Source organism: Trachurus japonicus, chromosome 15 (genome assembly GCF_045865225.1).
Source record: "Trachurus japonicus isolate A0001 chromosome 15, Traja_1.0".
In the NCBI taxonomy this organism is placed as follows: domain Eukaryota; kingdom Metazoa; phylum Chordata; class Actinopteri; order Carangiformes; family Carangidae; genus Trachurus; species Trachurus japonicus.
The window spans coordinates 24,473,781-24,495,141 of NC_140921.1; the positions used below are offsets into that span (position 1 = coordinate 24,473,781).

A 21,361-nucleotide genomic window follows, 5' to 3' on the forward strand; every position below is an offset into this window, starting at 1 on the left:
CAGAGTCTCCCGGAGTCTCGCGCTAGACCCAAGTTGACGCGAAACTTCTCGGTGCATGTTTGAGTAGCCATCTGACGCTGTCTGTGGAAAAGAAATGTACACTTCAAGCCAGTCAAGAGTTATTCCTGTGTTTATGACACAAACGGGAGCTTCTGGCTGCACGTAAACACACCGAGCGCATCAACTTCTTCTTAAAATGTTAGGAAAATACAGCCCGAGTTGAATTTGCCCTGGAATTGTCCTTTAAGTTGTGGTACCAGGTCGAAGAACTTTCCTGTTTTTTAACCTCTAGAACATATCATGAACTACAGAGAGAAGCTACAGCTCTTGTGATTTCAATTCATGTTTGGTCACAAAAGGATCATTGTCGCACAAGGAAGAAGTAACACAACACAGAACTGAAATTACAAATGCCGATACAGTAGCTGAATTCAGAAATATTCACAATGAGTTGTAGCCAGCTGCTTTTGCTGTATTAAATGCCTTTAACTTTTTCATGCTGCCGTTTAATATCGGCATGACAAATTCAAATTTCTGCACAGAGGCCACAGTGGCCTCTGTTTCAACTGATCTTTGCTTATCAGAAGGAAATTACAGAGTTTGTACAGATACAGTATAATGAACACAACTAAAAGCAACAGAAATTATGCAAACACCAGACAGACGTCAGCTGGTAAGATTAAAGGGATATTAAATGACCACAGAGCAGTAAAACTCAGTAGTAAAAATAGGTTATGCAATGAAGAGATACTTAATAATTATCTACAAACAAGACATCATTCACTAGAGGATTCTGTTTATTTTACATTTTGAATTTCCACTGAATTTAATGATCTTTATTCACTTTTTTCTCACGAGGAGATGCTTACATTTCAATCCCAACTTGAACAAGAGAAACTGAATCGCCGTTTTTGTTTCCAGACACTCCTAAGCTTTTGACCCATTTTATTATACCACCACATGGCCAATGTTGTCTTTGTGGTTGGTGTTACTACAGTTTACAGGGTGGCTGAACAGAGCAGGAAATGAGCTCTGCAGTGCCCACATGTTGTTTGATTGCCCGACTGATTGCCGAAAATTCAGTTGTTGCTGCTGCTGCGTGCAAGATGTTGTTGCCGATAAGCACACCCATTTCAACCGTTTATGTACTACAGTTTTCAATGTTTGAACGAATTATGAATTATATCATCCAATGAACAAACTACTGTATGTCAGTGTTACTCTCTTTTAAAGTGGATATTACACATATGGCGTAGACAGTTTTGTACCATGAGGGGCAAAGTATTCTGTTGGGCTCTGACTGAACCCACTGTCTCCTCTGCCTACACTCTATTGTACTGGTCTGAAGACTTTACAAGTAAAGCCCAGGCTGCAGCACACCCACTATGCTTTTTTATTGATCTGATCTGTGCCTGTTTTGGGGTCAAGTAACAAGTTCAGAGATGCTCTTATCTAGAGTGATGGATGAAGCTTTCACATGACAAGTCAGTCGAGTGCTGCACATAAAAGGTCAATTTGAAACCAGCACAAAGTAGAAAACAATGACCTCTGAGAGGCAGGGCTTGGCCTCATTCTTTGTTTTCCCTGGGTCATCAGGAGGCAAGCTGCATAGCATAGCACAATGTAATAAATTCATGAGGTGTTAAGTGGTTTGTTACTAATAATGTGAAATGAGCTTTAGAGTAAGTGCAACATAAGTCAATAAACAAACTAAATATCCACTAAATTAAAAGTGTCACAGTATGTCAAGGTCATCAAGGTAGACTGATATCATAAGAATGCAATTTGAGCAAGAAACTAATCGGTCATGGTTTAGCTTTTGATAAAAAGCAATTAACAATCTGTTTTCAAAAGGCTCCAGATGTGATCCTGAGCTCAGTCATTATCATGCCCAACGGTGTCCTTTAAGGACGTAGTAGTCATAATGCTCAGACATGGAGTAACAAATGCATTAAGGGATGAAATATTATAACATTGTGACTCTGAAATTAGCAGTATGAGGCCATTGGGACACTGACACACACATATACACAAACTTGGTATCATTTTTCTTTTTAATTGCAGCTTTCACTCCAGAACTTTAATGCATTCATGTGCATGTGCGTTATCACAAGCTCCAGTTGTGTGTGTCGGTTGTGTGCGTCAGCTGTGGCCTGAATGGAGTCAGGCTTGTAGTGACAATCGGGGTCAGGCACTTCATGAATATTTGTTTATTTGCAGTATAGAAAAAGCACGTGCCGCACAAAACGTGTTTGACTTTGGTGCTGGTTTTGTTCCATCGTGGTGTTAAATACTTTCCTGTGCCACCAAGCACTTTTAAAATGTTTTTAAAATGTTTCTTTCTCTTTCTCTTTTTTTTTGTTTTTGTTTTTTTTACTGGCCAAGCGTTAAATGTCAGACAGCTGTCATCTCTGGGAACATCAGCAACTGAATAATTCATACGGCAAATACTAAAACCTAATGTTTAAAACTATTATTATTAAATAGAAGTAAAAGTATTCAGTAAAATAACCAGAAAGTATCTGGTGAAAAGACGACATGACTGGTGACCTACTTTTATAAGTAAAACATCAGTGTTGTTATTTCCAGCAGCCATTGGTTGTTCATAAACAGAAAAGGTGACAGAGCCATTTACCTTCTCATTCACACTCTGTATCAGAGGTGATCAATCCATGATTAACAGAGCAACACAATGAATAAATGCATAAATATAAGCAGCTGATGATAATACTTTGGACATCTAGGTAGTGATTATATCTAATTATATGCACTCTGTCAATATACAGCTTATTATACAGTGGAAAAAATATACTGTGTGTTTAGATGGTCACTTTCACAGCCAGTAAATTGATAATTGTTTTAATTCACACATGAAGCAGCAGGTTGATTGTTTTAATTAACACATGGAGGAGTTGGTTCTCTCTGCGGTGAGGAATGCCCTGCTTAGACATGAGATCCCCCAGGTCTTGGAAGTAAACTTACCATGTAGGTGCAACATTGCTCTGTCCCACTTGCGCAGAAGACCAACTAACTAAATGCACAGAAATAAAATTACTGACTACTAGCTCCCGGTGCTCAAAAGACATTTTTTTCACATTAATTTAATTGAGGTAAAAAGTAGATCTTGGTGTATGATTTCTCTTTTTGTTGAAAATGGTAAAATCCCAAAGGATTGTGTTGTGTGTTGGTGGGAGTGTCCTGATGTGACATCAGAGTGTGACCAAAGGGAGAGGGGCAGGGAGGATTTCCAGGTAACCTCTCTCTGTGTTTTTTTTTTGTCCTTTCAGGAGTTGACCTGTCGAGAGGAGCTGCTCACTCTGTTGCTGTCTCTGCTGCCGCTGGTCTGGAAGATTCCTGTGCAAGAGGAAAAAGCCCCAGGTCAGTACCAGCAAATACGTACTTCACTATGCCCTGCTGCGATGGCATGTGACTACACTTCTTACTCCTTATCTGTAGCTAATGATTTCAATTTATATACTTCATTTAATGCGTATAAAAGTAGCTATGCATTACAGCTCTCTGTGATGTGCAGACAGTAGTTTCTTGGAACTGAAGTGAAATGCAAACGTGTTTCATGGGTCAGACATTTCTTTTATTTATTTTTTTACATATTTGCTTCATTATTTCTGAAGGCTGTTGGCAGTCTGCCGGCACTAGGTTTGGTGGCTTTATATGAAAGCAATGGAATGTGTGAACATTTGTGATTGTTGACTGTAAATGGTAATTTGTTTGCTCGTCAAGTTACTTATTTTTTATTTATAGTTTTTGTTTTATTTGCTTAACACCGTAAACTGTGTATTGTTCTCATTTGGAGATGGACAAATCAGTTTTAACCATAACAAGCGTCTCTAGTAAGATCAATCTTCCAGTCTTACAAAGATAAGAAGTAAAGAGTTACAGTAGGAGTAAACATGTGGTTGCAGAGGCCTGTGACCTCATGATGACACTGGCATTTGGTACAGTGCTGCTGATCCCCTCTAACATGGACCCTAGACATTTTTACTTTAATTAATTCATCACTGAAGATGCTTTACAAACAGCCCATAGCAACTTGACATGCGACTGAGCTTTATGTTCTGTCTCATACGCTAAAATATGACTCTCTTTGAAATAAAGAATCCAGTGTTTTTTAGGCTAAAAAAGTGACATAAATGGTTATAGACCTATAGTGATTAAACTGTGTATTTTTGGTTTGTCTGTATGTCCAGAAGTTTATATGTGCATCCAGAATAAGACTGACATATGCTTCTGTGCGTGGACAGATTTCACCCTGCCGTCCCTACTGGAAGTATTTCTTAGCCGGGAGGTGAAGGCCATCCCTCTCAAAGCAGGACAGAAAGCTGCCGCAGATGAACAGAACTCTGGAAAGAGGTCCCGTGTCGGCAGCGGCACCTGGAAGTCGCGGCGGTCGCGCAGAACGGCGCAGAGGTACTCTGTGAAGGATGCTCGCAAGTCGCAGGTTTCTACCTCAGATTCAGAAGCCAATTCTGAAGACAAAGCCGTCACAGGCCCGGGCGGCGCAAGGACTCGAAGATCACACGGCTCCACCATCAGGGTGAGCTGTCAGCATCACCGTTCAGAGGCCTCGCAGCTGACATCCACCGCCATCACCGCCACCGCAGACATCATGAGCGCACCATACCCGCATCCCCGAGCCCCCGGATCCCAGATGGCAGACACAGAAACCCTGACCGACCCAGCTGCAATATCAATATTCAACCGCATGGAAAACTCCCCCTTTGATCTCTGCCATGTGTTGCTTTCCCTACTGGAGAAGGTGTGTAAGTTTGACATGAGCATCAACCACAACCCGGGCTTGGCGGTCAGCGTCGTTCCAACTCTCACTGAGATCCTGACTGAGTTTGGAGACTGCTGCGGTCCAGGGGGAGGAGGCGGAGGTGGGACGGGGGCAGAAGAGCTCGCTGGAGGCTGGACCGAAGAGCCCATCGCGCTGGTCCAGAGGATGCTGCTACGCACCATCTTGCATCTGATGTCGGTGGATGTGAGTCAGAGCGAAACCCTTCCCGACAGCCTTAGACGCAGCCTGACAGACCTGCTGCGAGCCACGCTGAAGATCCGCAGCTGCTTGGACAGACAGACTAACCCTTTTGCCCCCCGGCCCAAGAAGACCCTACAGGAAGTCCAGGAGGACTTTTCATTTTCCCGCTACCGCCACAGGGCGCTCCTGCTACCAGAGCTTTTAGAGGGAGTACTGCAAGTGCTGCTGGGTTGCCTGCAGGCTTCCACGCCCAACCCCTTTTTCTTTAGCCAGGCGCTAGAGCTCATCCACGAATTCGTCCAGCATCGCGGTCTGGAGCTGTTCGAGGCCACGGTGCTGCGTCTGGAGGGGCTCGGCAGGACGAGGGATTCGGAAGTGGGCGGAGAGGCTTCGGAGAGGCTACGAGGTCTCATCGCAGGCGTCTTCAAGATCATCAGCGCTGTCAAGAAGGCCAAGTCAGAGCAGCTGCATCAGTCCGTGTGCGCCCGACGCCGCCACCGCCGCTGCGAGTATTCACACTTCCTGCATCACCACAGAGACCTGTCGGGTTTGCCCGTCTCTGCTTTCAAGCAGGCAGCTAGACGCAACCCCTTTGAAGAGGATGGAGACGGCAAGGAAGGGATGGAGGGTGATGCGGTGCGTTACCCCGAGCGCTGCTGCTGCCTGGCTGCCTGTTCTCACCAATGTCTGCGCCTTTTGCAGCGCCTCTCCCCCAGCGGACCGGCCGTCCTGCAGGTACTTGCCGGGGTTCAGGCCGTCGGAATCTGCTGTTGTATGGACCCTCGCTCGGTTGTAGGACCCCTGCTGCATGCCTTCCAAGCTCCCGGGCTGCGTAGTTATCAGTCTCATGTTCTCAGTGTCCTGGGGAGACTGATCTTAGACCAGCTCGGTGGCGGCCAGCCCTCAGAGAAAGCCAAACTGGCCTCCTGTAACATCTGCACTCTGGACAGCAGTCAGCTGCCAGGCCTGGAGGAAACCCTGCAGCAAGGGGAGCCTTCAGCCGTCTCCACCAGTCTGTGCTACCGCTCCCAGGGGATTCTGCCGAGCGGAGGGGGGGCAGAGGACATGTTGTGGAAGTGGAACGCTCTGGAGGCCTATCAAGAGCTGGTGTTCGGTGAGGACTGGCAGCTGAGCCAGCAGATAGCTGGCCATGTGTGCCACCTGACCCTGCGGGGCAACGCTATAGTGCAGTGGCAACTCTACACACACATCTTCAACCCTGTGCTGCAGAGAGGGGTGGAGCTGGCCCACCATGCCCAGCAGCTGGGGGTTTCCACTGTCTGCGCTCAGGTCTGCAGCTATCACACACAGTGCCTGCCTGTGGAGATACTACTGATATATCTGCAAACATTACCTGCCCTCCTCAAATCAAGGTGAGCTGTTTTTACCTCTGTTTCAGATACTGTATGTTTTTCTTCATCCCTAATTATCTGTCCTTTTTCAGTGGTTGTCTTATGATTGTGCCATTGTGTTTACATGTAACATTTTAGGTAGAAAGATGTGTCCAAAACTGTCCACAAATACCAAAGTTCTTTAGTCAAGTATACATCATTATCAAAATGTAGTGTTTATGCTAATCTCTCAGTCCAGGTGTTGTAGCAGATTTCTCCCTCACAGCAAATATAATCAGCCAGCACAAAGAAAGAAACCCAATCTGCTTGGATGTTGTTTGTCATTAGATCTTTTCTCTCCAGGTCATTGCTAATTGATGCTAATCAATAATTTATCACAGCTTTGTGAGCTGACTCTTTATGTAACGCTGTGATGAGTACAGTAGCCTGGCAAACACAGGTGCGCTTGTGGTAGTGACCGTCTGGATACATTTAACAAATGCTGACACAAGTCAATTCATATAATACTATAATACTTTATTGATAAAGTTTTACTTTTTGCTTTGCTCATGATGAAATCAGATCATGATCAGACGATTATGGACTTGTCTGCTTTGAGGCAATCCAGACATTGTCCGTGTCTACTCTTCGTGTGTGTTTGTCTGTCCAAATGGTAAAACTGGTGGCCTGTGTCTCTGCTCCAGCCCAATGCCTGCTGTGATAGTTTCCCCCTGCCACCACGAGCAGGATCTCTGGGTATAGAAATATGGCGAATTGGATTCTTTGAGGCGTTCTGTCAGCAGCGGGCTGATAGGTTTCCTTATTAAAATTCAGAGTATGCTTTTCTGCTCTCTGTGGGTTTGATTGGCATTCAGTCTTTATAGCCAGGATGTTTTTCATCTCTGCCTTTTCAAAAGGCTCTTTTGGAAACAATTTTAGGTCCTAATGTTTATGTATAAGGCAACATTTTTTGAGATGATGACAAAGTGGTTGTACCAGTGATACACATTTGAATACCCCCTTTGTTTCATTTATTACTGATGACAAGACTGTTAATTCTATTATAGCATACAAATAAGGTATTGGTAGCAGCAGTATCTACATGTACAGCTATCTAGTAGCTGTAGAAGAGTAATGTCTTGTTCCGGCTCTAAGAATTACATTTGCAGCTTTTCATTGTTTAACACCTTAAAAAAAACTCATTATGGTAAACAGTGGTAGCTCAGATGTGTACACTGCATTGCTACTGTGAATGTTCAACAGACACATTTTCAGCCAGGGACAGTGGCAACCGGATCGCACTGTTGAATGGCAAGGTCAAAAAGTTAAGGTTGATTCTTGCATATGATCACTCTCATTGGCCTAAACCATACAGCTCCATCTGCTGGGCTATTTACATTTTGAAGTTTTTTGTTTTGTTCTTTTTGTTAGGTTTTGTGTTTTTTTTTTTTTCTTCCAAATATATGGGCAGATTGAATAACCTGAAATGAAATTATTATTTTTCTGGTTAAAAGGGTTATTTAGCATAGAAGTGAATAAAGAAGAAAAATGCATCCATCAATTATGTGCTCCCTTAGGTTGTATTTGATGTGCACATTTATTACTGAAGTATGGATGGATATTTTAGTTCTAAAGAATCTCCAGAGTGAAATAAATCTCACTCTTTTCCCCCCTCTTCCATCTCAGGCTTCTTCCAAACTGTCAAATTAAAAGTCAGCTTTCATCAACTTCAAAGTTTCTCCATGCAGCAGATGTAACATTTTCAAACAGTTTATTTTCTGCCTAAGGTCCAGAAGTAGCTTGTATATTCATGTATATGTCGTATAGTTGGCCATATGCACATTCTATACTGGTCTAAATGAACATCTAGTTGTCATGTTGTTGGTCAAATTGTTTAGAGGACCAGGTAATTTATGACCTACATGCATGGTATACTCACAGAGCAAGGAACAGTTACGTAAGCTCGAATGTAATGGTCATTTTAAGCTTTGCCGAGGCTGCCATGTGAGGGAGAAAACGACCAAACAATCATTTGGTCGTTGTTAAGTGGTGTCACAAACTCAAGAAGTGTATTGAATTACTGTGGTTAACTTGATAACCTTTTATTTTTGAATCTTAATCAGAATGGGTCAGCTAATACTACAGAACTCTATGTCCCTTTTTTATAGTGTACACATTGATTTAAAAGCATGCCAACTGGAAAACTTGTTGTTGCAAGATAATCTAAAAGACAAGACATCTTTTCAGAGCTGCTCTTCATTTGAACATCTTACCAGCCTTGTCATCATTTGCACTGCCCCTGCTGCTTTCTGCATAACAGAACTGCAAATTTTTCAGATGAGAGCATTAAACATGCAGGCTAATGAATTGTCATTCTGATGGACTTGCACACCACTAATGAAAAGAGGAAATGTTCTGAAAAAGCAAAATCAATCATCTCTACATTAATTTGGAGAAAGGCCATAGAAAGGGTTTGAATTAGAGAAAAAAATCAGCAAGTTAATAATCTATTAAATTTATCTATTTCATGCACCGAGCTCAAAGCTTCAAATGAACATCTGTTTCAAGTCCTTATCGTAGCGGGTATACAGGGCCATGGTGAGATTAATGTGTTTTTATTTTAGTCATGTGTAAGAGCAGCACATCCCTAGAGGGTGTTGTTTGTGTCACCAAATGCAGATTTAACCTTGACTTGGAGGTGACACAATTTATTATTTACCACTGCCTCAATGGCATTTGTATCTCAGCAGTAAACAAATTTAAAAAGGGTAGCTTCGGCTTTGTTTCGCTGACTAAACGAATGATTCACATTCAGATAACTTTGACCGAGCAACGTCAAAAAATAATTTCTGTCCCATTATGTCAAAGAAGACACACGACAATAATCACAAAGCAAACGCGATATATGAAGTAGGCTAATTTGTCATGTTGATCGAAGTTGACTTATTACATTTCTCGCAGTTCTCTGGAGCAAACAATATCTGCAACCTGATAAGAATAAGTGAAATAAATGATGGACAGACTGTGAAGGGGACTGTGTGCTGCCAATGGCTTTCCCCTGGACTGACTGACTTTGTGATCATTTGTTAGATTGAGTTCACATGTCCTTCTTTTGGTTGTCCTTTCCTGGCCTCTCTCCTAAGAGGCACATCCATGGCTATATTCATCCTGGGCATAATGTTATCTAGATGAATGGCATTAAAGGGGAACTATGCAAGTCCGGTCGGTTTTCCTCTGTTTCGCTAACCTTCCTACTGGCCATGTGCATTTTTTACAACAAAGCTGCCGAGAAATCAATCGATAGGGGAGTACATAATGTTATATATCATATACGATGTTACAATGTGTATATTTGTGTAGTTTTATCTGTCACAAACAAGAGATTATGGCTTACAGGGCGCGTTTGTGTTGCGGTGCTGCAGAGACAAGAGTTGGGGCGGCGGTCCTGATCTTGCAGCGTTGTTTTTCAGCCAAGAGAAGCTGCGCTGAAGGCAGAGAACCTCCATTCTCCTTTGTAACAATTTACCTTAATTAAACATCTTAAGAGTAATTGTAATGGTTAAATAAATTACATGTAACTTGTTCCAGGGAGAATGGAGGCTTTCTGCCTTCCACCTAGCGTCTCTTGGCTGAAAACCAACCTTGTAAGATCAGAGCCTCCAACCCGGTGTCCCAGCTCTCGTCTCTGCGGCACCACGACACAAACGCACCCCGTAACCCGTAATCTCATGTTTATGACAGATAAGACTACACAGATATACACACCGTATACTGTATATAACGTTATCTATCGCTCCATAGATTGCTCTCTCACCGGCTTTGTTGTAAACAAATGCACATGACCGGGAGGAGGGCTAGTAACACAGCGGAAAAGCGACCGGACTTGCATAGTTCCTCTTTAAAGTGTGAAAAGTGAATCCTGAACGCGGCTAATAGGAGTGTTGTATGTTTTAATTTGCTTTGTTTCTAATGTATTTTATTATGTTACAGGGTGATAAGAGACCTTTTCGTCAGTTGCAACGGACTCAATCAGGTGACAGAGCTCGTCTACCTGGACCAGACCCGCTCTCTGGCTTTGAAGGTGTTTGAGACTCTGATCATTGGCCCTGGACACCAGCAGGCTTACGGGGTGCTCCAGGAGCTGGAGAACGCTGATGTTGAAGAGAGAGAGGCCGTCTTGGGTCTGGCTGAGGAACTGGGGTCCCGAGGGGCGGGAGAAGGTCCGCAAAGCCTCAGCAAGTTCTACGAAGGCCTGAAGGAGGCCTATCCGCGTCATAAGAGCCGGAGCGGGCGCAGCCGAGCAGAAACCCACCTCCACGTTATCAACCTCTTCCTGTGCGTGGCGTTCCTCTGCGTCAGCAAAGAGGCTGACTCCGACCGGGACTCGGCCAATGACTCTGAGGACACATCGGGTTATGACAGTACAGCCAGCGAGCCGCTTGGAGGGCGGCTGCCGTACTTGTCCCCAGACAGCGTGGCCCTGCCCTCCAAAGAGCAGGTACGGCGTGCTGCAGACGTGTGGTCAGTGTGTCGGTGGATCTACCTGGCCAGCCCCTTGTTTCAGAGGCAGTTCTTCAGGCTAGGGGGACTGGATGTCTGCTTGCGCCTCATGGCCATGGTAATTCAGAAACTTTCCTGTAAGACCAAGGATGGCAAAGCAAAGAAGAAGAGGGACACTAAGGGCAAAGGCAGTCCTGAGTCCACGGCACCAGCCACTTCAGTGCTACTCGAGGAGATAAGTCACGATCCAGCCGACACCCTCAGCACCGGTCCAGCCGAGGGAAAGACCAAAGATCCTGCGAAGAAGCTGGAGGAAGAGTGGCAACTTCAAAGTATTCGTCTGCTCGAGGCACTCCTGGCTATTTGTCTACACAGTGCTAACTCGGCTCTGCAGAGGATAGAGCCTGAACTTTCTCAGGTAATGTCACTCTATATCACACCGATCAGCTAATCCCTAACCACACCAACTACAAAGTAAGCACGTTCACCCTGGTCTCATTAAAACTGTTGTGTCTCCTCTCATCTCCAGCTCCAGTCAGTGGAAGAAACCCTCTTTGAGGTTCGAGACCAGCTTTCTCGCTCAGGGGTGGTGAACTCTGACCTTGCCGTACCGCTCTTCGACTCTCTCCTGAGAGTGGCCTTAGCTGAGGTGTCATCCTGTCCTGAGCCCCCCGAGGAGAAGCCAGACAGGGTGAGTCCTGCCTTTGGAGAACCTGTGAGTGTTACACGCACCTTTTTATATTAAGTTATTTGAGCTACTCGTGTATCAAGAAGCCAGTTCAGGTTATAGCCAGTCAGACATCACGACACTTGATTCCTCTGCAGCGTGGTGCCATCAGTATTCATCACAGCATAAAGCTCTTGGCAAAAATGTTTTCTCTGCTAATCATTATCTGTTCTGCCGAGTGGTGGACTTAATTCAATAAAGCCAAGTTAAAATTGAAACCATCAATGTTTACATCTTATCTACAAATACCTCTTGACCTGGGGATTTAAGGCTTTGATCATGAACTTCTGTATCCCAGATTTGCAGCCCGACAGAAAATGTTGTTGTGTACCATTCTCATTACTTCATGTCTCTCCTATTAAGTAATGGCGTTGGATATCCAAAAAGTGCCCCAAAAGAAATACTCAGCAATTGCAATGAAATAAGTATAACATTATGCTCTGCCTGTCCCTTGCTTTTTTAATTTTTAAAAATAAATTCCCCCCTCTAATTTCAAACGGATAGTAAAAATGGGCCAATGTGTCTAAAGCTGTCAGAAAGGGGTGAGAACTAGAGACTGTGAGATTGCACATTTTTTAAAGGAGCACATGAGCAGAAATAAACTGCATTTTGCTGTTCGCTACTCAGTGACATTGCCTTGCCTTCCAGTCTGCCCTATAAACTGCTACCAAGGAAGACAAATGTAGTCAGGATGACTGACCAGCACAGGAGTTAATTTGGGAATTTGAACACAAAAGATAGAAAACACAGTTTTTATTGCTTTTTTCCTTTTATAATGAGGCAGATTGTTCAGTAACTGCACTGTATTACCTGCTGCTTCGTTGGCCGAGCACCATGACAAAATATAAAGAACAGTGGCCTTTATTCACAAGGCAAGCGTACAATGAAAGGAAAACCCTCTTCCAGCCAAGCACCGTCAAGCCTCAGGGCTGCTGTGTATGGCCACTCACATTACGTTGCTAAGCAGCTGTTATCTCCCTGATGTGCAACAAAACAGCAGACAAAATAATGATAGCACTTGTTTAGAGAATGAAGTGGACGCAAGCACGACCTCATTCTGACATCCGCAGAGTTGACTTTTGTTTTTGAACGTTTTTGAGTTTGTGCTGCTTTTTCAAAATCAGTACGAAGGCATAGAAAAGAAATCAGTTGTTCGATTTGCATGTCGACAATTTCTCACAACAATGACAAGCTGGATAGGAAGAAAAAAAATCCTCCCAGCAACTTGTGTCTCCTCAACAGTGGCCCTATCACTGTAGGCTACATGAATGAAAGGTTTTCAGCACCGTATATGGTCATGACCAGAAATGACACTGCCTTTATTGTTCCAGGAAGAGAGATGAATACAGAATTTTAAAAAATATATTGCAGAAAGATTATCATTTTTACCTGGCTGTCTTCAAAGAAAAATGACTTGCTGCCTGGTAGTGGGTGCCTGCTATCTCACAGCCTTGGATATGTTTTCCACAAGTCTTAAAATGCCTATCTGACTAAGCTTGTTCCAACATAGGAGGATTTAGCGTTTTATATAATAGATTTACCTATTTCCTAAGAGCTTAGTTCTTTCTCAGTGAGCCCAGTAGAGTGTGATGTTCACTTAACCATTGCAACAGTGTGCTATGAAGCCAAGATTAGTCTCCCACCACCAAATTTGTCCACTGAAGGACTACTCTTTGAAATGTTTACTTCACTTGCAATTGAATATTACACTTGACACCTGAAGTTTTATGTTGAAAGGAATAGAGGAGTGACTTACAGTAAGCCTGCTCTTTGAACAGTGAAGGGTTTAGACCGTGTGAGTGTGTGTGCGTGACTGTGTGCACATGCGCGTGTGTGTACATATGATGACTGACTGTTCACGTCAAGGAACTGGGCTGTGTGAGTGCCCCAGAAGTCAGCTGATATTCGTCTTATGACCAAAATCTAGTACTTTCTTTTTCTTTTCCACATAACTCGAAAACATTTTGTTGGCAATTTATTCGCCGCATTAGTGGTAAGACCGCTGCTTTTCATGCCTAGTATGTGTTAGCATTACATTCTCAGTTAAGGGGTGTTTTTTTAACAAGATTGGGTAAGCTTGTGAAATGATTCTTATCTTACTAACCGGCTTGACAGTTGACCAGGCAGTGATCTTTGTTCGGCTGCGTTTTTTTTTTACTGTATGGGACTGACTTTTTTTTTCCTCCTCTCTTCCTCTATTGCGCTCTCTCTCTCTGTCTCTCTCTCTCTCTGTCTCCGTCTCACTCTGTCTCTCTGCCTCTCCTTCTGTCTCCAGGTGTTGGTGGAGGGGGTGGCTCCAGCAGACTATCTGTCTGAGGAGGTGGATGAAGTGCAGAGCTGCGGTGTCAAGCCCCCAGGGGAGGAGGAGGGCTACGACGCTGACAGCGAAAGCAATCCCGAGGACATGGCCAAGCAGGAAGAGGGTAGGTCCACAGTTATTCACACACGCACTCTCTCTATTAGTCCAATTAACCCACTACTACACGCCCCTCGCTGCTCCAAATAACAGTAGCTTAAGTCTTGTAACTTTCCACTGCAGATTAATTTTTCACCATTTTACTTCCCTGGGGTTATTTTTAAGAACGCTGTAAATCACTCGTAGTCTGACTCGTCTACCATTTGTTTTTGTTGGCGATGGATTAATCTTGATGAATTGGGAGGTCATGTATTGGTCTCGACCTCTAAACCTGCTGGTTTTTCGCCTTGGGAAAGCTCGTTTGTTGACTGTTGAACTGATAATTCAATGCACTAATTCAATGATTGTATCCAGGTAGTAAGGTTTTATATTAAATAGTGTCATCATTTTTCTCACCAATTTTCAGTGTAAGTGCAGATAAGGGCTGTTAGTGTCATGTAATAATAACCACATCCTCCTTTGATGGGCTGCGGAGCATATTTTAGCAATGACAAACTAATTTTTACTGCGTACAAATGACATGGCAGAAACAAGCCTGCATGTTTTCTCCCCCTCACAACAGCCTCTTGTATCAGCACTGCCTCCCCGCTCTGGTTTTTCGCAGGTTAAGAACGTGGCCTGATTATATTCTTTTTACTTTTTCATCCCCTCAGAATGGAGTCATTGTTTTACGTTTTACAACTGCAGGCAACTACAGTCTGTGGCCTCATGAGCTGAATCTTGTGACTTAAAGTGCCCATCAAATGGAGACTTCAGCTTCAGCTGAAAAACCATCTGCCTGGTTAAACAGTCAATCTTAAACACTGACCTCATGCAAGGCAAAGGAATGAATTAAGAGTTACATTTTTTTTTTTTTTGGCAGTTACACCTCTCTGTTGTTATTCTCAAACCAAGCAGCTTTTCTCTCCTTATGCTGAACGTCCTGGTCCAACAGGAAGTATAATTGTCCTCAGGCTTTTCTGATGCCTTCCCCTCAAACTCATGTGCATGGCATTATTCATATTATGGTGATGTTTTATGAAGCCTGAATTTCATAGCCTCTTATGTAAAGACTTCACCAAAATCTTGTCTTTAGTTATACAATCTGAGATGATGTTAATTTAAATAATTTTTTAACTAAGCTTTAATTCTTTTCACTGAAAACACAGCAAAAGAGGACTTTACAAAAGTTGAAATCAACCTTTACCTTACTGGTATCACGATGGTATATGCTTTTTAGTTTAGTTTTTACCCTAAGCTGTATGTATTTGGATGCGTGAGTGCGTTGGATGAGGGAAAAGCTGTGTAGTTGTGTACAGGGAGAGAGAGCAGGCTTCATTAATCAAAGGAGGTCCCAGTAGCTGCATGAGAGCCTGCTGGGCTGCTCTCCTGTAAATCATGAGGGGGCTCCCATGCTGCTCTGAGGCTGAGCACAAGACTGAGGCTAATTCTTTTTTATGAGCTGCCAGGTCGGAGCTGAAGCGGGGAATGTCTGTGGATCATGAAGCTGTTTAAGCAACATCACCCAAAACCTCTCAGTGTGTCTGTGTGTGTGTGTTTCTGCATTAGCGCGTGTGTCGTGCCTGAGACATTCGGCATCTCTCTCCATGTGTCAGTCTGTTGTTGTATCTCTGATCTTGCGTTGCTCTCTTAGGAGTGAAGGCGGAGTCTGCGGCGCTGCGTGAGCTTGTGGCAGTGGCGGACGGGCCCGGGCGGGGTCTGCTGCTGTTCCCAGAGATCTGTACAATGGAGCTGCAGCTTCTCGCCACCGGCTCCCCAGACCTGGAGGTTCTGAGTCATGTGTTTCACAGTTTGCTGGATGCAGTACACGCCAATCCCCGCAACGCTGCCTTGCTCTATGACCAGGTCAGATTGACCCACCTCCTTTTTCTTTGTACTACTCTTAACTGTCTCCCTCCCTCTCTATATTTGTCTTCTTTTTTTTTCTCTCCTCAACTGTGCTGTGGTGAAAATGACTAAGACCTTCTCTGGTCCTCTCAGGGAGGAGTCAGAACCATTCTGTCTGGCTTCCACAACATCCTCAGCCAGACAGACCCCTCCTTTACAGGTTTGTTATTCCTCCTCTCTTATTTTTAGCTCATCTGACACTGTAGGATATTGTTCATGTGTGACATCTAGAAAAAAAAAGGGGGGGGAGGTTACACTCAGTTTATTTTGTTCCTCAGCTAGACTTTTTTGTCGCTTCTGACATTTCAACTGGGTCCTCGGGGCCTAAAGGTTCATTTTATTTTGGAATGGGTCTATCAAATTTTATGTGGCCTCATTTGGCACTGTAAGATATTTTCATTTGAAAAATCGAAGGAAAGTAAAATTGGTTGTATTGTTTGCAGTGTTGGTAAGCTTTCCTGCTTCTCATATTTTGACTGGACGAAACATAAAATGGCCAATATTAGTGTTTTTTGGAACAATTCATACACAATCCATCAATCAAACTCTATATTTAGGATTTTTGTGAACTGGAAGCACTTGTATCTGAAGCATATAATGTGGCAACGTTTTTGTGAGGCAGAGCAGTTAGTGATGATGACGTTCTGGTGCATGCCCAAGTGAATGAAAACCACTTACATAATACGCTCTTCATTGATCTACATGCAGATTGCCAGACTGTGCTAGTGGAGCTGGTGGTTGCCATGGTGAGCCAGCGAATCACAGCGGAGGAACTGGCTCTATTGATTCGTCTCTTCCTGGAGAAGACCCCACCTACTGTAAATAGCAAACCCCTCTCGGTCGCTCAACGATGCACTGTTGGCTTACATGCAGGGTGTTGACACTGATAGCTTATGTTCACAGTGCAGCGCACACACACCCTTTCTGTTTCTGTCACTGTCCTCTCCACTTCTTACCTCCTGGTTCTTTCATAATGCGACATAAAGCTCACTTGGGTCCTTTTTACTCTGTATACAATTAACACCAGTGAGTGTAGAACAGATGTGATGCTTCAACCTGTTACCACAGTCTGTGTACGATTGCAATCTGCAGCAGACATCATCAATAATCTGTGTCCCAGGAAGAGGTTTCTAAAGCGGAGAAGAGAAGTATTTTTAACTATGTGAATGTAATGACATGTGATTTGTGTTTTCCATCTTTTAAAGATATGACACATCATTGGTCACATATGGTTGTGGTGCTGTTTTTGCGTTACCACCTACCTTCAGTTTTAGAAGCAGTGTGTTTTGCTTCATTCTGCTGGATTGTTTATAGATAGTTTATTGCTTATTTTTCAAGACTCTGACTTATTGAGTTATCTTAGATCAATCACACAGTTACAGCAGCTAAATCTTCTCAATGTAAAGGTTTTTTAACAATCAGGAAAAGGTTATACTGTGCAAGTCAACACACATCTATCTGGTGTTTTACCTCTTGAAAACTAAAACTGTTCTCATCTCTTGTCTGTCAGGAGGTCTTACTGAAGGGCATACTACAAGTTGTTGAAGCCAATGTGAATATTGAACCTCTCCACTTCCTGACCTTTCCAATAATCCTCGGGGCTTCGACACCAGGAGTGTTGTCCCCTGGCTCCAGACAGAACGGTGCTGTTGGGGGGAAAAGTGTTGGTTTGCTCTGGAAGGGCAAACTCTCACCTGGGCGCAGAGAGGGGGATGCCGAGTACAGACCATGCCACCTCCGTTCCTCCCCCTGGCACATTGCTCCTCTCCACTTGCCCCTGGTAGGGCAAAACTGCTGGCCCCACATGGCCAGCGGCTTCAGTGCCTCTATGTGGTTAAGGGTGGCAGAGCAGGAGAAGGAAAAGGACAAAGACAAGGGTGAGAAACGGATCCTTCACCAACATCTTTTTATACCTGATTTCACAAACATGAATCAGTTCTGAGGTTTTCTTCTCGTTGTTTTCCAGAAGATGGTAACCCTCCTGCAGCTGAGTCGCACCAGGGCTCCTCTCAGGCTGAGACAAGATTAGTAGAAGAAGACCTCATTCATATTCTGTCCATGGGCTCCAAGGCACTGATGCTTCAAGTGTGGGCAGACTTCTCTACAGGCTCTCTCACATTTAGGTGCGCTCCATTGTAGACTGCAGCCTCAAAGACGTGAGGGAAGAATGGGTTACTGGTTTTTAAGTATTCATTTTTTATCCAAGCTCAAGTATTGTGGTGTGTTCTCCCTGTAGAGTTTGTATAGACCCGAACGACGAGATAAAAGCAGGACTGTTGGCGCAGGCAGACTCGGGGGAGGGGCTGCTGAGGCCGGGCCAGTGGCAGCACCTGGGCCTCACCTACACCCAGCAGCCGGAGGGCAAGAAAAACATCCATGGCCGTGTGGTTGTTTGGGTTTGTGGAATCAGGTGAGAAAAACTTGTGATGGCAAGAGTAAGAACTGGCTGAAACTTATACCAACCATTTCATCTCATAACTGCTCTCTTCTGTAGGAAATGTGAGGTTTCTCTGGACTACACCCTACCCAGAAAGTCAAGTTTATCCTCCGACAGCAACAAAACCTTCTGCATGTTTGGCCACTGTATACCATCCTGTGAGGAGCTGTTGAAGCAGGGCGAGTGCTGGAGCATGGGCACCGTGCTTCTCTTCAATGGTAGGATTCCTGTTAACTCCCATCTTGATCATCTGAAAAACTCGAGACGTTTAACCTCAGTCATGCACTTAGCATGTTACCCTACATACATATGCAATTATTTACATAGATTTATAAAATGTATCTGTATAATGTGCTGCTCCTCTGTGGTACATCGATGACTTCTTCTAAGTACATACATGGCCTGTGTTACATAAATAGTTTGTGGTGGGGTTATATTTTCAAAGTGTATCCAGTCTGGGAGCTGTAAAAGGCTGTGGCTGGTGTGATGTGTGGCATTCTGCAGATACTCAGCATTCCCTCGGGAAGCTGACTGAATACTTCTCTTGTTGCCTGTAATTGGCCGTGAATGGCTTGTGTCTGGGCGATCCCAACCTGTGAACCCAAACGATATCTTTATACAAGCTTTAGCCTCTCAGCTGTCACAGGAGTTCAGTGTGGGGTAGCAGAAAAGAAAGTGCAAGATTAATAGAAACAAGAAATAAAACATCAAGGGGCACCACGCTGCCCATTTGAATATCTCACACCTCATTTCTCTGGCTGTATAATAGAATGTTTCTTAGAGCAGGACTCTTGAATGTCTCGCCACTGGGGAAAAAGGCACATATACAGTAACATACAGGGCTCTAATTTTGTGGCGCAACGCAGGTTGTGATGTTTTTCATTCTGACTACATGCTTCTCTGTGTATTTTAGGGTCTAGAATCGGATCTGAGGAGGCCTTCTACCTGTACACCAGTGGACCGGACCTCACCTCTATCATGCCTTGCAAATATGGAAAGCCCAGTGGGACATTTTCTAAGTTTGTCACTCAGGAAGGACTCAAGTGTGAGCATGTACGAGAGATTCTGATGAAGAGCAAGGATGTGGACACGACAGCTTTGGTTGTAAGTCACAACACACAACAAACACTTCATTAAAATATGAAATACACAAAATAATATTTTATTATTAGTTTTGTTTAATCTTTTTAGCACGTTTCTGTTAAATTGCAGATTGATACTCCTGTTAAACCCTGTAATTGTACTGTGCGATTCAAGTGCTCTGTAGGCATAGCAAATCCCTCCTATGTCTCATTTATTGTTTCATTTCATGGTGCATGAGTAATGTGCTGTTCCAATTAGTTGTCATTAATGATACAGCGCAGTAGGAAGTAATTTTTCCCCAATGGAAAAAGCTATTACAGTTAAGCTGCAGCTATTTCAGTGAGACTGAAAATAGTTTTTCTCCCATTAAAAGCTAATATCTATGTTGATAAAACCTCAGCTGATTGAAAAAGGAAAAAGGAAGTGAGACAATTAGAATGAATGACTTCCTCTCTGCATCTTTATAACGTCTCTGTTACTATGAGGAAATGTAGCCCACGTCTTTTAATGCATGCTAGGGACTAGTTGGGTTACTAATTCCAAAAATATCTTCCTTATTTGAAGTTACAAGATGACAGTTGATTGCCTGCGTTGTGTTTGTGTGCAGGAGAGCTTGGCAGTAGTGTATGCCCCCAGCAGCCCCAGAGTCTACACTATCTATGAGCCTGTAATCCGACTGAAGGGTCAGGCCAAGACGGTGGTTACCCAGCGGCCATTCAGCTCCAAAGAGGTACAGAGTGTTTCCCTGGAGCCCAATGCCCTCAGGGCTCTGCTCCCCACTGAAACCCAAGGTCTGCAGAGCGTCCTGCACAAGATTGGAGGAACAGGAAATTTTGTCTTCCTCTTTGCACAGGTGGGATGATTTATATCTTTAATAACAACACTGTAGAGTTAAAGGTCAGAGTTCCTAGTTGTTGTGGTATTTATGGATTGTGGACACATGTGGGAAAAGTAACATGTTGAATACTTTAGAATACAATAGAATTTATTTGTCACTGTTTAAAACAATGAAACGCTGTTTAGCAGCTCCAGCATGGCATCATCATCATTAAAAGCAAAATAGAGACATCCAGGAATAAAGCATAAATTAATAAAATAGACGATAAACAAGATAGAAATAAGTTAGTGAGTACAAATTGATTTTAAAGTGCATAGATTCAGTCCCAGTTTACAGTCTGGAAACACTTCTCATTATGTGACCAAAATAAATGTCAGTTTCTGTAAGGTCACATTAATATTGTTGTACCTGTCAGTTGAGATCATAGTCCAGTGTCACCTTAAAAACTAATTTTGATAACAGTCTCTCGTGCGCTTGGGTGAGAACATGATTAATGTAGCTGGACCTGGGTGTAATAATCACACATAAATGCTAGTTCAGACCTACATTGTTAATATTAACGTGTTAATGTTCACACATTAGGCTCTTTTGTTGTTAATTTTTTTTTCTCCCTTTCATCTCTCATCTTGGGCTCTTGGCATCCAGACGGTGGAGCTGAGTGACTGTGAGAAGACGCAGGCTCTGGCCCTGCAGGTGCTGCTGTCTCTGTCCAAGTTTAACCAACACCGCATCCACGAGATGGACTGTTACCATGGTTACTCGATGATCCACCAGGTCCTTATAAAGTCCAAATGCATCGTGGGATACCATATGCTGAAAGTGAGTCACACCTCGAACCCTGCCGTCCCCACGACCTCTGCTGATGTGTTGGGTAAAACATATTCACCAGCACTTGTTTTCACCGTGAATCTGATCCAGCCCAGCACTCCGGTGTTTCTCAGAGCCGATGTTGGTGACCCTGCTGTTACTTGACCCTCTAGCTGTGTCTGTAATTGAGCTGTGTGATGGCTGTGTGCTGAAATGGATTCTGTCTGACTTGATGAAACACTGAGCTCTTGCAGAGTCACACAGCAGTCCTGATTGTTTTTGGCACTTTAGGCATCCACATGCCGCATTGTATGGCATGTCTAAGGTAGTGTAGTG

General features: G+C 43.7%; 1 protein-coding gene across 5 annotated transcripts in view; it reads left to right on the forward strand.

Annotated features, from left to right (window-relative positions):
- The window catches only part of lyst (lysosomal trafficking regulator), a 63,103-nt gene that overhangs the window by 19,837 nt on the left and 21,905 nt on the right, over nucleotides 1–21,361 (forward strand). For 2 of the 5 annotated variants that reach the window (XM_085800688.1, XM_085800690.1), the window contains 15 exons: nucleotides 3,288–3,378; nucleotides 4,263–6,372; nucleotides 10,321–11,248; nucleotides 11,360–11,521; nucleotides 13,833–13,980; nucleotides 15,607–15,818; nucleotides 15,954–16,020; nucleotides 16,569–16,678; nucleotides 17,371–17,737; nucleotides 17,827–17,983; nucleotides 18,097–18,270; nucleotides 18,355–18,515; nucleotides 19,211–19,401; nucleotides 19,988–20,233; nucleotides 20,864–21,037. In XM_085800688.1, coding sequence (XP_085656814.1) covers nucleotides 3,288–3,378; nucleotides 4,263–6,372; nucleotides 10,321–11,248; nucleotides 11,360–11,521; nucleotides 13,833–13,980; nucleotides 15,607–15,818; nucleotides 15,954–16,020; nucleotides 16,569–16,678; nucleotides 17,371–17,737; nucleotides 17,827–17,983; nucleotides 18,097–18,270; nucleotides 18,355–18,515; nucleotides 19,211–19,401; nucleotides 19,988–20,233; nucleotides 20,864–21,037 — 5,298 coding nt within the window. Of the gene's footprint in view, nucleotides 1–3,287; nucleotides 3,379–4,262; nucleotides 6,373–10,320; nucleotides 11,249–11,359; nucleotides 11,552–13,832; nucleotides 13,981–15,606; nucleotides 15,819–15,953; nucleotides 16,021–16,568; nucleotides 16,679–17,370; nucleotides 17,738–17,826; nucleotides 17,984–18,096; nucleotides 18,271–18,354; nucleotides 18,516–19,210; nucleotides 19,402–19,987; nucleotides 20,234–20,863; nucleotides 21,038–21,361 lie in introns of all 5 variants that reach the window. The other 3 variants (XM_085800686.1, XM_085800689.1, XM_085800687.1) reach the window with 2 other exon arrangements.